Source organism: Anabrus simplex, chromosome 11, assembly GCF_040414725.1.
Source record: "Anabrus simplex isolate iqAnaSimp1 chromosome 11, ASM4041472v1, whole genome shotgun sequence".
In the NCBI taxonomy this organism is placed as follows: Eukaryota; Metazoa; Arthropoda; class Insecta; order Orthoptera; family Tettigoniidae; genus Anabrus; species Anabrus simplex.
The window spans coordinates 12,498,093-12,520,840 of NC_090275.1; the positions used below are offsets into that span (position 1 = coordinate 12,498,093).

The 22,748-nt window shown below is 43.6% G+C and overlaps 1 protein-coding gene across 1 annotated transcript; it reads right to left on the reverse strand.

The window, feature by feature from the left end:
• Positions 1-561: 561 nt before the first annotated feature.
• On the reverse strand, positions 562-22,468 carry AANATL7 (Arylalkylamine N-acetyltransferase-like 7). The gene is made up of 4 exons (XM_068229711.1): positions 22,396-22,468; positions 5,115-5,329; positions 2,037-2,306; positions 562-738 (listed from the first exon to the last, which is right to left on the reverse strand). The coding sequence occupies exons 1-4, from the start codon at positions 22,466-22,468 to the stop codon at positions 562-564; spliced, it is 735 nt and encodes a 244-aa protein (XP_068085812.1).
• Positions 22,469-22,748: the final 280 nt, after the last annotated feature.

Genomic DNA, 22,748 nt, shown 5'->3' on the forward strand with positions numbered 1-22,748 from the left:
CCCCCCCCGCCTGACCATGCTGTTATGTATCCTTCCACAAACCTGCACAATTCTTTCACGACATGTTGCTTACTCTCCACATCAGTCTCGTACACAAACTACCTCAGTTACCCCATACAAAGAAGCCCAGGTCAGGTGAGTGTGGCGGTCACTTTTACGTATCCAGTAATCGGAATGTCGTGCATGAAGTACATCCCTTGACGGAGTGCTAGTTGCATTTCTTCCAAGCCAGTCTGATCTCTTAGAAATTACGATCTGTATAACCTTTTCGTCTGAAGTACATACGAGGAATCATGTCGTATAATTTTCCCGTGTATTTTTGAAGCACCTTGTACGCATCAGTGAATGGTTTGGAATTTATATAAAATGAACCGACGGCACTTCGTGGCGGTAGAAGAGACGTGAATATTGAAATGACTCACATGTGACTGACAGTGCTCCTCTTGAAGCCATCGGACGCCACACAAGATACGTCGCGCGGGGAGGTTTTTACATTACAAAGCGTACCGGAAGCACAATATGTCACTGAAAGAAACGTTGCTGAAGAAACGAGTTCGCTGTTTACGACAAGACTTTGACCATGATCTTTAGACATTCGTGGGGCGGCTCGGTGTTGAATACCACCTCTCCTGTGTCCTCCGACTTGTAGTCGCTATACCGCACCTCTAGTACCACCTCCAGGCCCAGAGATTCAGCCACTCGTTGGGAGAAGTAACCAGTGGCGTCTTCCTTCAGCACCTGGTAATAAATAAATAAATAAATAAATAAATAAATAAATAAATAAATAAATAAATAAATAAATAAATAAATAAATGCAATTTACTTGTAAAACGAAACTGGTTCTTTCTACACAAAGTTGTTCAAAAGCACAGCTTACCAATTTAATCAGGATGAATGGTAACATTGTGAGACTCAAATAGATAACATTATTAAATTAAGAGTAAGGCAGGGGCGTCTGGTCTTAAGGATCACCCTGGTAATCCCAAAACTCTCGCAATTTACAAGATATTGTATGATTTCTGTACGTTGAGAACGTATTTACGAAGTTGTATGTGCCGATTCAGTTTCCGTTTCCATTTGAATCACGCGCTACGCCAGCCGATCACAACATCGTTTTGAACAACGAACTTCGGCGTATTGCACAGCTAGAGCTTGAAGGGGCAATGGCGAATATGATCACAGTTTACTGTGTGATCGTGGCACTGCCTGCTCCAAATGCATACGATGGCTGCTTCATATCGAGCAGGCAGTGGGTTACGGACCGCTGACTCGCTTCCATTCTTTCTGTAAAAGTTCTTTTCAAATCCGAAAGATGGCAGCACGTATCGTGGTAGTGGATATTGCACAGAGCTGTTGCCCGTAACTTAGGCCTATGCATGGGATTTTTTAATCTATTCTCTCGTAACTAGAACTTATCCCCTTATAGGTTAGCCACCACTTTTTTCTCTGTACGCTCGACTAAATTCTTCCTCCTAGTCTGCAAGATATTCTGTTGGTGCAGTTTGTATGGGTATAACTTTAATCAGACCAGTGTGATCTGACTGCTTATTATCACAGTTGTTCCGGCATTGAGTGGCTAAATATTGAACTACTATTCATCCAGGTTCAGAAAGCGGAAGATGGATAAATATTTGTGGACTCCATCTATGCAATACGGGTATGAAGATACGTGAGCGTTAAGGGGTTTGATACAACCCCTTTGTCTGCACCACTTATGAGGAATCCAACCTTGCAATTCATCCGTGTATTTTTAAATGCCCTGTATTAACTTATGGATATGTGTGTACCGGGCGAGTTGGCCGGGCGGTTAGCGGCGCTCAGCTGTGAGCTTGAATCCGAGAGATAGTGGGTTCGAACCTCACTGTCGGTAGCCCTGAAGATGGTTTTCCATTTTCACACCAGGCAAATGCTGCGGCTGTACCTTAATTAAGGCCACGACCGCTTCCTTCCCACTCCTACGCCTTTTATCTCCCATCGTCGCCATAAGACCTGCCTGTGTCGGTGCGACGTAAAGTGGTCGTGTTGTTGTCACTCACCCTGAAGCCTTTCTTCCGGGCGACACTCTCGCTCCTCTGCAGCAGCTCCTTGGCCAGTCCGCGTCCTCTGAACCGCTTGTCCACGGAGAGGATCCGACACTCGAAGATTCGGTCCACGTGGTAGGCACTGAACAGGTCCGCTTTCAGGTTGCAGTCGTAGAGCAGCTCGAAGATCTTACGAAACTTCTTATCTGTCATCGTCTCGAGCTTGAGTTTGGCTGCCGCCGCATCTCCCGGCCGCTGTACACCGTTCAGGGCCACACCCATCACCTGAAACAAGAAACTATCATTAATGAAACAACCTGTTTTCCAGTCATTGACCGGGTCAGGGATGTGATGAATGAAGCAGATATAGGCTGTTAGTACGATGGGGTCGCCACTCCCAAAGTGGAAGTATCATTAATATAAAATGAAATTTATTCAGTCATATTCAGACGCAGAGAAATGAATTCCAATATTAGTTATGATAATTTGTTAAATTATTATTCATTAGTACAGTATATTTACAGTAAGTTTACGAATGCAGTTACTGTATGTAAATCTCAGCTACTCTCCATCGGCGAAATGATTTCAATCTATTCAGCGCAAGAATACAGAGCACGATGAATGGTTAAGATTGATAGTAATAACCGATATTGTACTTCCGTTCAATTATGTTGCCTTTCCGGAGTGTCAGAGGTCATCTGTTGGAAATCCAGAACGACCGCTGCTACTAATAAGGTAACCCTGATTACTCGCGGCTCGGTGGATGGAGTTTGGGTCTCGGCCGACAAGTGGCCACGGCTGGTCCGAGTTCCGACAGTTCTGCACTTTGATCCACCAACCGAGCAGAGGGCGGGTGGCGATTCCATATGCGGACATCATACCATTACTACGTAGCAATTCTCACAATGACTGGAACATAACGCAGGACATTGCTCATCAGCCTCACATACCAACACGACACTGTAGGAAACACCTTACGTCCATCATTACGCCGTATCGGTCATGGTTGCTATCGAAATAATCTTCATTCACGTCCCTTTTCCTACCAGTGTAATAAATATGTTTACTGAGAAGATCGGATACCAACATTTACCTAGCACTTGCCCAATTTTTGCTTATGACTGACGTGAAGGTCTGAATAAGACATTTATCGCCAAAGGTTCTTTTGCGTGAGCCGTGAAGTAAATAAAATGCGTTGTATTACTTCGGTGTTGAGATATTTCATCCGTTGCTTGTATTTTTAGATACTGTGTTCTTTTATATATGCTATGTGTTTTATGTATTTGTACATGATGTTCTTGCTGGCTACTTGACGAACTCCAAATAAATGAATAAGAAAAGCGAGTGCCGGGACAGTTACTAGAGATTGACCAGAAGAATTCTAAACCTTGCCCTATCAATGAAAGTAAAAACAATTGGCTGCTCGAAGTTGGAAAAGATCTTCAGGAAATAGGCATCACAGATGACATTGTGTTAGACAGATCTAAGTTCAGAAAATTAATCGACAATCACCACTTTACCAAAAACAAAACCTGGGCAGAAGATCGCAAGAAAAGCCACAGCGAGAAGATGAGATTTTGGGAGGAGAAAAAGGCAACGACATGAGCTAAACAAGTTCAAACGCCCTCCTTAGTTGGGTATAACAGTTGATAGACAGACAGACAGGTAGACTTGACTATGAAACAGTAGTATTTCTCAGGTGTGTAATGAGAAACCATGCGAAACCATGTTCAGGACGCTGTTGGTGCGGTTCGAACCCAGCTCCTTCCTGATGAAAAGTTACAGTAGTACGACTCGTACCGAGTATCTGCCTATCTGTTGTTCTGATGAGTTGTGGCGGTGATGGTGGTAATGGTTATTGTTTTAAGACTAGATACAAGGAGGCAACCATCCTCTATATAACCCTAATCAGAGAGAAAAAAGGAAGGGGTATGACACTTCGAAAAATTAAGATATCGGCCCAAGAATGAGGAGGATCAGGAAGGGCGTGAAAATGCAAGACTCCTAAGCCTCGTCGGGGTCAGAAAAGAACAAGAGTTGATCAAGGAATCTCGGATAGGATAGATGGATGTGAGGATCCTGGCACAAGTAAAACGAAGCAATACCAGGACACAGATAAACGCCCTACGGTCGCCAACCCACGCTCCCAAGTTCAGATCCCCTGTTGCCCCTTTTAGTCGCCTCTTACGACAGGCAGGGGATACCGTGGGTGTTATTCAAAAGCTCCCACCACATGGAGTTGTTCTGATTGGACATATGGCTTGCTCTTTCTTGTTATTTCATAGAGGTGTTTATTTACTTTGCTTGTTTGTTAATTTTATTTATGGGGCCGATGACCTTCGATGTTGGGCCCCTTAAAACAACAAGCATCATCATCATCAAGCAATTTTATTTATTTATTTATTTATTTATTTATTTATTTTCCGGCCCCGCTGTGTAGGAGTTACGTGCCTGCCTCTCACACGGAGGTCCCGGGTTCGATTCCCGATTCCAGGTCAAAGATTTTTACCTGGACGTGAGGGCTGGTTCGAGGTCCACTCATCCTATGTGATTACAATTCAGGAGCTACCTGGCGGTGAGATAGTGACCCCGGTCTAGAAAATCAAGAATAACGGGCGAGAGGATTCGTTGCACTAACCAGGCATCACGTAATATCCAGGTCTTCGGGCTGAGTAGCTCAAGTAGACAGGTTCGATCCCGCTCAGTCCACTGGTCTCGTATCACTAGATTTACCGGCATGTAAAACAACTCATGCAAGACAAAATTCCGGCACGTCGTTGACTCCGAAAACCGTACAAGTAGTTAGTGGGAAGTTACCTCTCTGGTGGGGGTGCCTGGCCGAGGCGGTAAAGGCGTGCTCGGTTCGCCCGGAAGGACGTGGGTTCGAATCCCCGTCAGGAAGTCGTGCACATGGTGCACAGGTGCACATGGCCCTGAGGTTCACTCAGCCTACACCAAAAATGAGTAGCAGGTTAGTTCCTGGGGGCAAAGGTGGCAGGGCGTGTAGCTAACCAAGTGCCGAGGTTATGGATAGTGGAAGCCTTTACCTTCCAAGGGCCTTCATGGCCTGTATGGAGATGACTTCGCACTTACCTCTCTGGTGGAGATCTTGACGGCCATGAGCGACAGCCCGTCCCTCAGTGTGTTGAGGCTGTGTTGCTCCAGCTCCGCGTGAGGCTCCCCAGGCCGGCACAGCGACACGGAGTAGTTGAGCGGCTCGTCGGCGAAGAAGTTGTCCCTGAGATGCTGGATGACGTCCTCGTAGCGCTTCTCGGGGATCAGCGCGTACTCGATGTCCTCGAACATGTCTGGGGAACACACACATTTGTACCACCATAATAATCATTAATGAACGACGTTTTCGTGGCTCATTGTCATTTGTTATCATATCTACAGCGCTCTCCCTAGAACCTTTTTAATGACCGCCCGGGTAGCCTAACCTAGATGTGTGCTAGTTACATATCTGAGTCGGTGAATGCTCCAAATTAAGATGTAAATACTGCTCACAGTCGGAGTAAAAGCAAGGACAAGGACAAATTGTGCCCACTTTTACATCCTGGGGTGTACGAAATTCCCTGTACTTACGGTAAGGTATACATTTGCCAAACATGCCGATCCATTGGTACTCGTATCAAGGAACATGAACGAAATATTCGTCTCAACCAACCAGACAAATCAGCAATAGCTGAGCACGCTCTATCGTCGGGTCATGATGTCATGTTCCAAGATGCTCGAGCTCTTACCCACACTAGACACTACTGTACAGGTCCAGGATCATACGAGAAGCTGTGGAAATACATAAAAATCGTAACAATGTCAACGACACTGGCTATCAATTAAGTAATGTGTGGTTGCCAGCCATTAAGGATTTACGTAAGTAGTTCCCTTCACTATTGTTACTTCGTCTCGGTGTTTTCCAAATTCGTACGTTCGTCATCCCCAGATGTTCCATTCCAGGCTTGTGTCAATGTCATACCTTCATTTGTGTGTACACCTGGTATGTTATGTCATGTCATGTTATGTTATCCTCTCAGACTGATTCTGAAGGTTCCGTCCGCTTCCGCTTCGAAAGCTAGCACTGTACCGCGTACGGTGAGCCATCTGGTGACGAATGAACGTACCACTTCCCCTTCTATTATGACGTCTAAATTCAAATTGTTTGAGATTTTCTTCTGAAGACGCAGAGCTTATTTTCTTGACACGGCATAAGCTCAAACGCCTATATCATATCTACTGTAAAACAGTTTATTTAAATAATAAGTCTTCATTATTGTCAGCATCATTTCATCAGTTACATCAGAGTAACGTTTAGCTTGACTGTCATGCGCGAGTGGTGTCTGGATTAATGGGACGTCACGAACTCGTTGGCATTTCCTCCTGTGGGTAGGGGCGGTAACTCCTGACTGTCGTAAGAGGCGACTGAAAGGAGCCTCAGGGGCTATTTACTTTGGAGCGTGGGTTGGCGACCACGGGGCCCTTAGCTGAGTCCTGGCATTGGTTCCACTTCCTTGGGGCAGGCTCCTCATTTTCATCTCTCTTATCCCACCTCCCTTGGCCAACTCTTGTTCTTTCACATCCCAAGGGTATTAGGTCGCCAGGCCTAGGGAGTCTTTCACTTTCACGCCCTTCTTTTCTTTTGCCGATATATTCATTTTTCGAAGTGTCGGATCCCTTCCATTTTTCACTCTCATTAATCATTAAAGTATGAAGGCTTTCACGGCCGGTGTCAATATAATAAAAATCTTCCGGGCTATTATGCCGTGGTCCACTCCTCTCGCTTCTTCCAGACGTTTCGACTACTGCTGCGGTAGTCATCTTCTGTGGCGCCGTCTAGATACGCTCTCGCCGCGGTCGCCAGCCGAAGGTTTGTAATATCATAATTAAGTAGAAATTAACGAAATCTTAGTTGAAATTAGTTTCAAAGGAGAGATGTGTTCATTGCGGTGTCCATGAAGCCAGCTATTCTCCACTGCGTGAAGGGAGGAACAGAAGAGACTAACGGACGTATGTATCTTCTGTCACTGCTATATGTAGTGTATCGTGTCTTCTATACAGTTACTGTTATAAGGGTGAAAATTAAAGTGAAGCCGGAAAATAGTTTGTTTGTATACTTTTAAATACTGTTCAAAATAGCGTATTCAGTAAAAGCCCGTAGATACATATGATACAATTATGTGCTATAGATGCTCAAAAACGGCATTCTCTATATCTCGAAATTTTGATAACTCGAAATAAAATTTAGTTCCCGACGTGATTCGAGATATCCAGGTTCCACTGTATTTTTAGCTAGTGGTCACGTTGAGTTCAGATAGTTCACGTGAGGGACACCTGTCGTATGTGACGTCACGACTCTGCCCAGATGTGGTCTTGTCAAAGGCCGCAATCACATAATCGCCCCCACATATTTTCTGCCGCTATTCACAGTCTTTGTGTCTAAAGAACGAGCAGTGTTGCCAAGTCTACAGATATGAATCACCAACAGTTATTGATCTACAACTGAAAATGGATAATTGACACAGATCTCCTGGTGTATTTCTTGTCCTTCGGTAGCGCATTTCGTCCTCTCCTTTCCTAAATATCTTTTTCTTTACAAGTTGGTTTACGTCGCACCGACACAGATATGTCTTATGGCGACGATGGGATAGGAAAGGCCTAGGAGTGGGAAGGAGACCGCTGTGGCCTTAATTAAGTTACAGCCCCAGCATTTGCCTGGTGTGAAAATGGGAAATCACGGAAAACCATCTTCAGGGCTGCCAACGGTGGCGTTCGAACCCACTATCTCCCGAATACTGGATACTGGCCGCGCTTACGCGACTGCAGCTATCGAACTCCGTCCCTAAATATCTAACGAGACGGAAACCTGCTCATGTTGGTGACTACAGATATCAACCCACAGACCTCCTTAGCCCTTCTCCCCCTGTGGGTGGGGGTGGTAGAATAACACCCACGGTATCCCCTGCCTGTCGTAAGAGGCGACTAAAAGAGGCTCCAGGGGCTCTGAACTTTGGAGCGTGGGTCGGCGACCACGGGGCTCTTAGCTGAGTCCTAAAATTGCTTCCACTTGCTTGTGTCAGGCTCCTCACTTTCATCTATCCTACTTGACCTCTCTTGGTCAACTCTTGTTCTTTTCCGACCCCGACGCTATTAGGTTTGCGAGGGCTAGGGAGTCTTTCATTTTCACGCCCTTCGTGACCCTTGTCTTCCTTTGGCCGATATCTTCATTTTCCGAAGTGTCGGACCCCTTCCATTTTTTCTCTCTGATTAGTGTTATATCGAGGATGGTTGCCTAGTTGTACTTCCTCTTAAAACAATAATCACCACCACCACCACCACCTTAGCCCTTCCTTTGACAAGTTGTGTAAATCAGCTCCATCTGTGGGTCAGAACCGGCCCCGTGGTGTGCCTGCCTCTTACTCGGAGGCCCCGGGTTCGATTCCCGGCCAGGTCAGGGATTTTTACCTGGATCTGAGGTCTGGTTCGAGGTCCATTCAGCCTGTGTGATTACAACTGAGGAGCTATCTGACGGTGAGATAGCGGCGCCGGTCTAGAAAGCTGAGCAGCGGTCACTTGGTAGGCCATGGCCCTTCGGGGTTTGGTTTGATTCTGTGGATCAGAGGTTCAAAACCAGAAGAGGTAGACGGATTTGTGAAGGGTGGAAGAAAGTCCGTAATACGATGTCACTATGGTGTTTACCCGACGAAATTAAAAATCAGCCAGTTATAGCCATACGAGTAAGAGGGAACTGCGAAATTGACGCGCAGGCAGTATAAACAGCATCCGATCAAAATGTCTGCACATAACTGAGGCATACGATTATTGTGAATATTTTGTTATTAAATCTGTTTTTAAAATATGAACAAATGCAGGAGTAATGCCTTCAGTACTGATCTGCGTTTAGCGCAGTCGCTCAGCTGTTTTCCTAGCCTTTTCTTAAATGATAGCAAAGAATTTGGAAATTTATTGAACATCTCCCTTAGTAAGTTATTCCAATCACTAACTCCTCTTCCCATAAACGAATATTTGCCTCAATTTGTCCTCTTGAATTCCTACTTTATCTTCATATTGTGATCTTTCGTACTTTTAAAGGCACCACTCAAACTTATTCGTCTGCTAATGTCATTCCACACCATCTCTCCACTGACAGCTCGGAACATAGCATTTAGTCGAGCAGCTCGTCTCCTTTCTTCCTTCCCAGGTCAAACTTTACAACATTTTTGTAACGCTACTCTTTTGTCGGAAATCACCCAGAAAAAATCGAACTGCTTTTCTTCGGATTTTCTCCCAGTTCTCGAAAGAAATAATCCTGGTGAGCGTCCCATACTCTAGTTGGGGTCTTACCGAGGACTTATACGCCCTCTCCTTTACACCCTAAACACTCTCATAACCATGTGCTAGTCAACAAGACTACATCTCCATAGTCAAATACTGGGAATATTAGACTCTGAAGTAATAATTGCGCAGTGTTTTGTGTCGTTCGGAGCTGAGACATGGACATTAAGAAAGAAAGAAAGAAAGAAAGAAAGAAAGTATCTGGAAGGTTTTGAAACAGGCTTGTAGGGAAGAATGGAAGAAGTGAAGTTGACAGATAAAGTCAGAAATGATGAAGTGCTAAGAAAAGTAGGAGATAGGAGACACCTGATGAAAACGATAAGGAAGAGGAAAGTATCCTGGTTGGTTCACATACGAACGTAGAAATTGTCTTCAATAGAGGGTGATGGAGGGAAAAATAGATGGAAGAAGAGGAAGATGAAGAAGGTTTAGAATGTTAACATATCTCAATCAAGGGAGAAGCTATGAACAACTGAAGCCAGATGCTCAGAACAGAGAATCACGGAGGATGTCCAGTTGACACGTGTCTAAAAAAAACCACAGAAGAAGTGTTTTCTGGAAGAAAGCCCCTCATTCTATTTAGATAATGTATTGAAATCTACTCTTTGAAAAAATGTTGTGACGTGTTCCGACCAACGTAAATATCAGAAGTTTCTTTACATAATTACCGTACTAAATATTACAAGTATGCCACTGAAAATAGCATTGGGTATAGATGTGTCTTGTAGTTAAGCGTGTGATTTGTATCTTTACTTCCAGGCAGTGTCTGCTAGTCCAGTCCAGGTCTTCGTTGACCTCAGTGATCGCATTATTTAAGTCACTGGGCTTTGTATTATCTTCTTTTCCCACATCTGTGGGGTTTCCTACTCGCGGATTTGGCCCTGATTTACGGCCGGATACCCTTTCTGACGCTAACAGTATGTGGAGGGAGTGTAAGCACTATTGCATGTTGGTACTGTGATGTCTAAATATGAAGAGGAGAGTGTTGGAACATCCACAGCGACCAAGTTCACCGTGGGATTAGAGGCGCGCAGCTGTGAGCTTGCATTCGGGAGATAGTGGGTTCAAACCCCACTATCGGCAGCCCGGAATATCGTTTTACGTGGTTTCCCATTTTCACACTGTTGGGGCTGTGCCTTAATTAAGACAACGGCAGCTTCCTTCAAACTCCCAGCCCTTTCCTGTACCATTGTCGTGATAACACCTGTGTCGGTGCGACGTAAAGCGATTATTGTAAAAAAATCCAGTACCCCCACAAAATAATTAATGATACACGATGAAAATCCCAGGCTTGGCCTGGAATCGAAGATGGGGCCGTCTGATCTGAGGCCTCAATGCTGACCGCTCAGCTAAGAAGTCGTACAAATGTATAACTTAATATTTATCATGTCGAGAAGGACAGCTTGCTTTAAAACTATAATCCTCTCTCCAAAATAGTGTCGGGAAGGGTCATGTCGAGAAGGGCAGCTTGCATTTAAACTATAATCCACTGAGGTTAATTAAAAATTCCGCTGCAAAACAAGTGCACGTGTTTAGGACATGTAACACCTGTGGTTAAAGATGGCAGCAGTGAGGTTACGCCCTGTTAAGATGGTAGCATTGAGGCTAGCAACGTTCACTTGTTTAAAATCCTGTCAAGATGGCAGTTGTCAAAAGCACGTGGATTTTAAATTCCGCGCTCCACGTAGTGAAGTTGGCAGATAGCAGCCATCTTACGCAATCGCCCCTAGGCCGTCTCCTTAAATCCTATGTCTCCCCTACACTATCTTCCTCCATAAGAGCCTATGTATAAACGCCATTTTGCGCCCTAGCCTCTCGACCAGCTTTCTCCATAAGAGCCCGTGTATAGCCGCCATCTTGCGCAATCGTCCCTAGGCCGTCTCCTTAAATCCTATGTCTCCCCTGAGCCAGCTTTCTCCATAAGAGCTTATGTATAGCCGCCATCTTGCGCAGTAGCCTCTGGACCAGCTTTCTCCATAATAGCCTATGTATAGCCGCCATCTTGCGCAATCGTCCTTAGGCCGTCTCCTTAAATCCTGTCTCCCCCGAGCCAGCTTTCTCCATAAGAGCCTATGTATAGCCGCCATCTTGCACAGTAGCCTCTGGGCCAGCTTTCTCCATAAGAGCCGGTGTATAACCACCATCTTGTGCAATTGACGTCGGGAAGGGCAGCCTGCTGAGGAGGAGGAGGGAGGTTAGGCCCCTCCGAGATAGCGACTGTCCTCGTCGGGAAGGGTATCTGCCCGTAAAACTGAAGTTAGGTCCCTCCAGGATGGCGACTGTCCGCGTCGGGAAGGGCATCTAACCGTTAAAGTAAGGTTAGGACCCTCCAAGATGCCGACTGTCCACATCGGGAAGGGCATCTGCCCGTAAAACTGAGGTTAGGCCCCTCCAAGATGGCGACTGTGAGGTTAGGCATGCTCTCTTATGTAAAATCCGCGAATCGGCATTGTACAACTACTATACTAGGGGTCAATGACCTTGGTCCACAACCGGCATAGTTACACTATTAGGGGTCAATGACCTCGTGTGCTGACAGCAGAAAAATGCTGACTAATGATCCAGTACCACCACTGCTCTCCTACTGTCAGTGCATAATGAGAATAGAATCGGCGATAAAAGTCCTCCCTGTGGCACTTCCATCCCACCGATACACGCTGTTGACGACCGCTGTACCCAGGATGAAGTACTGTAAGAAATTTGCATCATCTTGAGTTTAGGAAGTAATTTGTCTGTGTCTACGCAGTCGAGCTCTTTGCTGAAGTAGAGGAGAACAAGTATAGTCATTTGTCGTTTATCTATCGCTAGTTGAATGTCGCTGATGCTGTTGTAGTAGGCCTACTGTAGTTTGGTCTGTCAGGTAATTTGTACCGTATACAAGATATTCAGCCATTTGCTTACGTACTATTTCCTCCAATATTTTTGTTAGTCGCCGCTTACGACAGGCAGGGATATGTCCCACAGGGTGTTGACATGTCAAGAAGTGGATGATAATCAGTCACATCTATCACAGGTTAGGGTCAAACTGCCATTGATAGTTTACTGGTGCTCCATGTCATCAGCTACACAGTCACGTTGCCGAGAGTATAACATGTCGTTCCGGGAAACTGCGCAATCAATGGGGCGCGCTGTGTTGAGGGCACGGAGCTTGAACAAGAACAAAGAGACGAATAGTTCGAGAGAATCCTCAACTTACAAGGATGTCACAAACCTCATGTCCCTAGCACAATACAAGTCTCCTATAGGGGGTATTAACTGAAGTTCCACGTCAAAAAGTGGGGGATGTAGTGGATATTATCGTCGTTTTGAAAAGCTCACACTTCCTTTACGCCCCATTGCAACGGAACAAAGGCAACAGGGTAGCAGTTTGACAAAGAAAATATTTTCAGCTGAATTAATGTTTCTGGACGTGACCTCGTTACAAATGAAATTCATTAGTCCGGAGATGCGGTGACGTCTAAAGCTGAACACATAGAGAAACGAGTGAGGGCTTAGAAAACACTTTGATAAGAAGGGTACATCATGACTCTCCACCTCCTGGACATCGGCTCAGCTGGGCTACTTGGAGGTCACGTAATTGTTTGCGGAGTGCTACCGGAAGATCTAGGGGTGTTTAGGAAAACAGACAGAACTTAGTGATTGCGGAGAAAAACAAGCTACCCCCGCATGTGCCCTGTCCAAGTGAATTTCTGTCGCTGATTATTGGATGGACTCAGTACGATCGCACGAATTATATCTGTAAAGAGCCGTGTATTTTGTGTAATGTAACGTGTATGTTATGTGTATTTGTACTCTCCCTGTTGTATCAACGCTGTGACACGAAATATTAATAATAATTAGGAAAATAATTTTTGAATGACTTTAATATTTTCGATCAGCTTTGGAAAACGTCATAAGATATCGTATTGCATCAGAAATAAGACTCCTATAAGTAGAGGTATGGGAATCACTACCACGCAAAGCAGTAGCGAGTAAATGGCGAATTGGAAATTAAGAACGTACGTAGGTCGCTGTGCTCAGCGCTGTTGAGACTAAAGAACTGAAGTCTATTTATAGTTCCTAACGTTTTTAACACGACGTTAACAGAAGCGTAGATGAACTCAAAATATCACGAGAGATACTGAGGCTATCTCGGTAGATGAACTGATGCGTATGAATGAAAATTTCCTTAGATGAAGCCAGAAATGTGCAGATGCAGGTGCAGGGCATTTTGAGTATCTTCTGTGACAAGATGAGAAATGATTTTACTTTGATTATGCGTTATTATGTGTGCTTGTTATGTACATGCGATTCATACGGGCGCTCTCCCGGCCACAAGGTCGGCGAGTGGCCATGTGCTTGTCCGGCCCGCTGCACTGCGCCGGCCGGCCCCACTTTGAGTGAAAGACCCTGAATTTCGTGCCAGGGAGTAAGAATATAAGTCATGTTATATCGACTCTTCATAGTACAAGTCACTGATCTAATTTTCAACAGTTAGCCGAAGAAAACTATTATTAAAATATGAAAATACTATTTTCTGAAGTATGTTCATGTAGGCCTTCAAACCCTGTGCAATTAATACTGAGTCTGGTGTTCAACTTCAAACTTATGTCCTGAGATGTAGCTTTTTTTCACTTCTATTCTTTAGCCCTGGCACATGAAGGTGTACTTTGTGAAGAGAAATGCTCGGGGGGGGGGGGTGAAAGACACCTCCTAGAGGTGGTGGGGAGGGAGTGGGACGACCTACACAATATTACTGTTGAATCCAAAGTTTTTGGGTTCGCTAGGTTGATTGGTGACAGTCCCGTTGACATTGGGAATAGTGTACATCATATATCTATAATGCAACGCGTGTTATGACTTACGTTTAACTATCTGAAAAGATCAACTACTTCTCAGACAATCAGGGTTACCACAAATTTCCACGCGAAACAAAATAATCCAAAACTTTAAATTAATCACAATAATAAACTACACAAAACAATTCCTAAAATATTAATCGTCACAATAAAGAAATCTACAAAAAATCGCTTGACACGTAATTAACAGGTAATAGAAATCCTAAAGATAAATTTACAAAAAAGTACCTGGACAGCGCAAGGGGCAATTTTCTATCAAGACATGTTATCTGACCTGCACCCCCTACTTATTATTATTATTATTATTATTATTATTATTATTATTATTATTATTATTATTATAGTCCACCTCTGTAGCGTATTGGTTATTGCCAATAGCCGACACCCCTGGAGGCCCGGGTTCGATTGCCGGCTCTGCCACGAAATTTAAAAAGTGGTACGAGGGCTGGAATGGAGTCCAATCAGCCTCGGGAGGTCAACTGAGTAGAGAGGGGTTCGATTCTCACCTCATCTATCGTGGAAGTAGTTTTCCGTGGTTTCCCAATTCTCCTCCAGGCAAATGCCGGGATGGTAGCTAACTTAAGGCCACGGCCGCTTCCTTCTCTCTCCCTTGACTATCCCTTCCAATCTTCCCATCCCACACAAAGCTCCTGAACAGCATAGCAGGAGAGGCCGCCTGGGCGAGGTACTGGCCCTCTTTCCCAGTTGTATCCCCCGACCCAAAGTCTCATGCCCATGGACACTGCCCTTGAGACGGTGGAGGTGGCCTCCCCGCCGCGTCCGAGGGAATACCACCCTGGAGGGTAAACGGATTAAGAATAATAATAATAATAATAATAATAATAATAATAATAATAATAATTATTATTATTATTATTATTATTATTATTATTCCTTCCTACTAAACACAAAAGTCATTACCGATGATTCTTTAGCAGTTGGTGAGTGGCGAAGAAAGCTCTGCTTCAGACAAAAGTGCCGCATTCCGTTCTTCATCTGTTTGACCAGTCAGCTGAGAATGACGGCGACTCTATGGTTGACTGACAAATTTTCCTATTATTATTATTATTATTATTATTATTATTATTATTATTATTAATAATGTTATTGGCTTTACGTCTAACTAACCATTCTTTTACCAGAATTTTTGTCCCGCAGTTCTTCTTTTACGTGCCAGTAAATCTACCGACATGAGGCTGACGTATTTGAGCACCTTCAAACACCACGGGACTGAGCCAGGATTGAACCTGTCATGTTAGGACCAGAAGGCCAGTGCCTGAACCGTCTGAGTCACTCAGTCCGGCATTATTATTATTATTATTATTATTATTATTATTATTATTATTATTATTATTATTATTATTATTATTATTATTACAAAAACACTAATCTTTGACGATTATTCTTCCGCAGTGTCTTATCCATTACCCTCACAAAGTGTTCTTCGTTGATCACTCAGGTGAGACAAACGCCAGAAAATGAAAGAAAATCGCTAGTGTATGTTTCTTTAGCAGACCTGCGAATGATTTTAAGACTTCCTTTTATTCCATTCTTACTAAGTTCTAGTTTAATCTATACTAATAACATTATAAAGAGGAGAGATGTGTATATTTACTTATAACGGATAAACTCAAAAACTGCTGAACCGATTTTAAAAATTACTTCGCCTATAGAAAGCTACATTGCCAATGAGTAACATGGGCTGTATTTTATTTTCAAAGCAATTCGAGGGGAGGGGGACGACGGGGAGATATATAACAATAACAGGCTAATATAGGCGAAATGTCGAATTTGTCGTACAAGGACGAGATAAAGCTCATTTTAAGCCCCTTGGTGCGAAGAACAAAACTCGGTAACCCCTACGAGCCCGAAAACCAACCGTTATGGAAATATTGGCACCACACTACCCCTGCCCCAGGAATCGCATAAAAGAAATGAACTGCCGTAACCATGGCACCGTCATTCTAGAGCAGCGAGATTATGCATAGCTGCCAACGGAAAAAATATACTGTTGTGTACGACACTCATAGGACTCCTTTGGGCGGGGATGGAAGGGGGTGAAGTATAAAAATAATATATATTGTATGTATGTATGTATGTATGTATGTATGTATGTATGTATGTATGTATGTATGTATGTATGTATGTATGTATGTATGTATTACATCTCCTCCTAAACCAACGGAGCGATTTCAACCAAATTTGGTACACTTTTAACTTAGTATCAGGAGACAAACCGCGTGCGTTCCCTTATGGGCAGGGGGCGAGGGGGGTAAGTTATAAAAATAATCTAGAATAGTATCGAATCCATAGTTTTCGTGGTCGCTGAAATGAATAGTGACAGTCCGAATGTTTTAAAGTTCATGTTCAGCCCCCTTTAGAGTGGGGGTGAGAGGGGAGTGACATATAAAATAATTGAAAATGGTGTCGAATCAAAGTTTTCGGGGTCACTGAGATGAATGGTGACAATCCAGATCTTTTATCTCTTTCGGGTGGAGGGCGAGAGGGGGACAGTTTCACTGACAGTTGAAATCCTGTACATCGTATCTATAGTGTGACGGCTAAATACATATAGTTATCACTTATTAATTTTTGACAGGATCAAATACTTCCCAGTCGATTCGAAAGGACAAAGATTCTCTCGAAAAATTAAATAATCTAAAACTTGAAATCAGACACATCTAAATAATTCTAAAACTACATAATAGATCGTAACATATCAATCTTCAAGTCAAAAGGGAATTCACTTCACACATAACTAACTGGTTTTATAAATTTTAAAGGTAAACATTCATAAACTATCCGGGTACTACAGCTCCGCGCTTTTTCTTCCCTCGCTCAGTCTGATCTGCATTTGTTTGCACAGTCTTTTATCCAACATTTCCCTTAATAAATTATCCCATTCCCTAATTTTTTTGTTCTCTTGAATTCCAAATTTATTGTGATATTTCCTACGTTTAAAAACTCCGCTGGAGCTTATTTGTCTACTAATGTCATTCCACGCCATCTCTCCACTAACAGCTTGGAACATACCGCTTAATCGAGCAGCTCCTCTCCTTTCTCCCAAGTCTTCCAACCCCAAACTTTGCAACATTTTTGTAACGCTAGTCTTTTGTCGGAAACCACCCAGAACAACTTGTGCTGCTTCCCAGTTCTCGAATCAAGCGATCCTGATGAGGGTCCCATACTCTAGTTGGGGTCTTACCAGGGACTCACACGCCCTCTCCTTCACATCATTACTACAACCTCTAAATACCCTCATAATCATGTGAAGAGATTTGTAACCTTTACTTACAAACCCACTAATGTGATTACCCCAATGAAGATCTTTCTTTATATTTACACTTTTATATGAGGTAGTATCAGTCCATGAATGGCGATGTAAGCTTTGTTTTAGACAAACGTGCTGCATTCCGTGAAGAAGGCAAAGAAACGAAAGAAGATCGTTACTATACGTTTCCTTACCAGAAGTTCGTATGATCGTTACGACTATGTAATTACCGTCAGATTCCATTTTAATTAATCATAATCCGAGTAGCATATTATTATTATTATTATTATTATTATTATTATTATTATTATTATTATTATTATTATTATTATTATTATTATTATTATTATTATCAGGGACTATTGAGCCTTACTAAACACACCATCACAGAGAATTAAGCACCCAGTGGCGTGGGTCGTACACCAAAACACACACAATATGGCAGTGACCTTACCTTGCTGGCACTCAGAAGCAAACTGTTGCATCTCCCCTGTCCCGTACCTCGTTCCGGACGAAGAGGATGGCTTACCGGAGCTCTGATCCCGGAGCTTGGACTGGAACCGAAGTGTGCCGAACTGTGCCGGAACGACACGGACAGGCGTGGCTTTCAGTGGCCTCAGTGCTGAGACAAAAGATGGGACAGGACCACTGAATCGATCAGTGGAGCTCCTTTTGTCGCTGCATGGAGCAGAGTAATTGGCGGAACAAACAGTCCTCCCCCACAATAGCCCATGTGGCCCACCTCAGATATCTTCCGACTAGTTGAAAATAGCTGCAACTTGGGCACAATGTGTATTTCGTACCAAGGCAGCCCTACCGCGTTGCTTTTTTGACATAAATATATCTTATGTTTGGGGGTCATATAAAATTTTGCGTTGCGGAAGTTAGCGTGACTTTAGTGTAACCTTAGCAACCGTACAGCCTGTGATAAGGTGTGGATGGATGGCCACACAATGTTACCTAACAACCGTGCAGGCTGTGATGTAAGGTATGGATGGATGGTCAGACAATGTTACCTACCAAACGTGCAGGCTGTGATGTAAGGTATGGATGGATGACCACACAATGTTACCTATCAAACGTGCAGGCTGTGATGTAAGGTATGGATGGATGGCCATACAATGTTACCTAACAACCGTGCAGGCTGTGATGTAAGGTATGGATGGATGGTCAGACAATGTTACCTAGCAATAGTGCAGGCTGTGATGTAAAGGTATGGATGGATGGCCATGAGCGAGAGATATATTCATTTACAATAATACGATATTCACAAAGGGAAAATTGGTTTCGTTTTTCGAGGAACGTTACTCATTTTCGCCGCATGCACGCCATGTAATCAGTTGTACAGACAGACATGAAGGAGTGGTAGGTCACAGTTTCTTTTGTTGTTCAATTTGCTTTACGTCGTACCGACGCAGACAGGTCTTATGGCGACATGGGACTGAAAAGGGTTAGGAGTGGGAAGGAAGCGAACGTGGCCTTAATTAAGGTACAGCCCCAGCATTTGCCTGATGTGAAAATGGTAAACCACGGAAAAGCCTCTTGAGTGCTGGCGACAGTGGGGTTCGAACCCACTATTTGATAGCGGCCGCTTGCTAGGTGTCACTCGCCCCCCCCCCCCCCCCCCGGTCGGCAAAATGTCCCTAAATGATAGATTTAAAAGTATGACTGCGTCCTGGCAAAGAATTAAGGCAGTTTTTTATTGATTACATAACAGTTCTTTTAAATACGCTTTGTAAACAATAAGATAAGGAAACAAGTGTTTTAAAAGTTTAAGTAATAAAAGAACACACGATTCCCTGTTAGTATGAACATTTATAAAACACTTTCTTTGTATTTATTTTTATTTTCCTTTGAAGGTCGCGCCCCCTAAAGGTCTCACGTGTACCGCTACTGTTTGAGAATCTTTACACCGGGCGAGTTGGCCGTGCGGTTAGGAGCGCGCAGCTGTGAGCTTGCATCCGGCAGATAGCGGGTTCGAATCTCACTGTCGGCAGCCCTGAAGATGGTTTTCCGTGATTTCCCATATTCACACCAGGCAAATGCTGTGGCTGTACCTTAATTAAGGCCACGGCCGCTTCCTTGCAAATCCTAGGCCTTTCCTGTCCCATCGTCGCCATAAGACCTATCTGTGTCGGTGTGACGTAAAGCAAACTAGCAAAAAGAAAGGGAAATAAAGGATCTTTAGCGCAGGTCAACTAGACGCACGAGTCATACATACCAACAAGCTCACCCTGTCAACGTACATGTCGATATTCTGCACCTTCTTGCGTACACTTTTCCTTCAATGATAAGCGAAAGGGGTTGACATTATTTGCCCAAAATATTACGTCTTCCTGTGTGGCCTCCACGTAGTGAGACATGATATATCCACGACTGTACAGTACATCTTCTATTCGTCCACTGTCCAGAAAGCAGTATGGTCGTACAGCCAGACACTCTCGACACTAAACGAAGGAAAAATGGACGAATTCTCATGCAACTGGGTCAGAAGAGTTGACCAAAGAGTCAGTGGGGAGACTGGAAGCAATGCCAGAGTGAGACAGGGGGCCCTAAGCGCTGTGTCAGACCCCAAATCAAATATATTATTTACTATGAGCTACTTGCACGCGATCAGTTGTGGAGGATTTATAGCAAATAAAACACAAGGAGACACACTTGTCCTTGGCCCTCGGAGAAAGTCACTTGAAAATGACTGACGTGCCTCAACTCATTCAGCAGACATTGTACCATCCCGCCTGATTTCGTCCACGTAGAATTATTTACATGAAAAATCATTTAGTATCTTTAAAACTCAGAGATTAAGTACCTCGTGTAGTAGGTTTAAGAATAGAAATACAATGTCAAGCTAGTGCTGATGGAGGATAAATAGGAGTGAAGGAGGAACAGCAGAGATGAACACAGTTCTTCCAAGTCTCATACCTCCTGTAGGTGGGGACGGTAGAATAACAACCACGGTAATCGCTGCCTGCCCCAGAGGCTCTCAACTGGGGCCCTGAGCTGAGTCCTGCTATTGCTTCCACTTACTTGAGCCAGGATGTTCACTTTCATCCATCTTATCTGATCTTCCTTGGTGGACTCTTAGAGCATTCTTTAGCTGCCTCTGTGGATCCGTGGTAGAGTGTCGGCCTCCGGATCCCAAGATAGCGGGTTCAAACTCGGCAGAGGTAGTCGGATTTTTGAAGGGCGGAAAAAAGTCCATTCGTCGTACGATGTCGGCATGTGATACATTTGGTATTTACCTGACAAAATTAATTAATTAAATCTCAGCCTAGAGTAAAACGGAACGTCGAAATTGACGAGCAGACAGCCAGATGGCGTCAAATCGAAATGTCTGCACACGGTAGCTGAGGCCATACGATTATTATTATTATTATTATTATTATTATTATTATTATTATTATAATTATTATTATTATTATTATTATTATTATTATTAGAGCATTCTTTGGCCGACACCTTAATTTTTCGAAGTGTTAATAGAGGGTGAAAGTGCAGAGCCTGACACAAGTGGAAGTAATTTTAGACTCAGCTAGGAGAACGGTGGTCGCCAACCCACGTTCCCAAGTTGAGAGTCCTTAGTTTCATTTTTATTCGCATCTTACGTCAGACGGGGACACCGTGGAAGTATTCTACCACTTACACCATTGGAGACTTTTTATAATGCTATCAAAAGTGACGAGAAAATATTTGAACGAAAATACTCGTAAATTGCTGAATTTCTGGTGGCATGCGCCATCAACCCACAGCAAAAGAAATGGCTCACAATTTGCTTTCAGAGAGATCGTAACCAAGCTGTTCATGTCGAAGGAGAAAAGAAGGCGACCTGTCAGCCAGGTCGTGTTGCGACGGTGGTAAGGTTGTTCTTTGGCGCTAGATGATCATTACCGCATTTTACACTCCATATTCTCAAGTCACTCTCTACTTATTCTTGTATGAAATTGAAAATATCCTTGACCAACTGTTAAACGATTCTCTTCACATACTGCAGTATCACCTTTACTTTAATAAGTGCTTAAAATTTATGAGCAATTATTTCACTTACAAAGATGATTTGTTGTGTTAGAATTGATGTGTTAAGTAATAAACTTCATGTGTACTGATTTCCGAATCCTCGTGCTCACCCCAAATTGAGACCTATAAATTAACAAAATAAATATATCTCTTGTAATGCCGTACCGTAATAGTTGCCCCACTCCGTAGCGTAGCCTGAGAGTCCCGCGTTCGACACCCGGTATTGCCAGTGATTTAAGAATGGCAGGAGGGCTGGTATGTGGTTAAAATGGTACATGCAGCTAACTTCCAGTGGAGGTGTGTCTGAAAAGAACTGCGGGGACACAAATCTAGTAACTAAATAAGAAGTATGTGCACCCCTGATCCGAGCTCGAGGGTGAGGCGAAACCCTGCAGCATGGCGGGGTTCACGCGAGGAAAAAGAACAATCTGGCAGTTTTCTTCCCAATGTTACCAAGCCTTTAAACACGACGGTCTCCAATGGCAGTCTTGTATGGAAGTGAATATAAAATCTGTAACTGGCCTCCTTTGTGACGGCGAACCGGGCCAGCCTCGCAGACACGTTGTCATGGAGACGCACTAGTCTCCATCACCGCGGCGTTAAAGATGATGGCTCTACAAACAGAACGCTTTAACTTATCCTTTACTTCGTGTGGCGGAGATCTCATTATCTGTACTGTAGAATGTGCTGCGGCGGAGCATAAGTTAGGGCACTACATTTAGAAATGTTGCCGTATTTCTTTCTTTTTTTATTTTGACTTTAAAATTTGATAAATAGAAGATCTGAATAAACAATAATGAGGTCGTCAGCTCCAAAAAAACAATTACTTAAAGTCCAACAACCAGGTACAAAACATGATGAGCATTGTAGCTCTGAAACAGGTACACTATTTTATAAGATCATATTTGCTCCATTTACTTACATAGCCCAGGAGTCTGAGCTCCAAAATCAATACAGTCCAGCGTCTCAGAGGCATAGCGCACAAGGTTATACATGACAACCTTCAAACAAGGTATTTGAAGTCACTTGGCCCTGTTTTGAGCTTATCTTCTGCTCGCCAGTTTTCGCTTTCTATTACAGGAACATAAACAGTGGCAATGAGTGCCCATACTAAATGGCCTTAATACAAAAAGGAAAAGGTTGAACATGATTGGCCTTGAACAAAAGGCTAGGAGACGATATACTTGCACTCCTTCTATAAGTTCCTTATGGCCCAATGACACAGAGGCCGTGGTGACTAAATGAAAAACATTAAATTCCCAGAGAGTGTTAAGA

What these genes read in the sequence shown, in the direction of transcription:
- AANATL7 (XM_068229711.1), bottom strand. Translation starts at nt 22,468, where the DNA reads ATGTATAACCTTGTGCGCTATGCCTCTGAGACGCTGGACTGTATTGAT. An exon ending in AGCTCAGACTCCTGGGCTAT is followed by an intron (nt 5,330 to 22,395) that starts GTAAGTAAATGG and finishes TGTGTTCCCCAG; the next exon opens with ACATGTTCGAGGACATCGAG. An exon ending in TCAAGATCTCCACCAGAGAG is followed by an intron (nt 2,307 to 5,114) that starts GTAAGTGCGAAG and finishes TTCTTGTTTCAG; the next exon opens with GTGATGGGTGTGGCCCTGAA.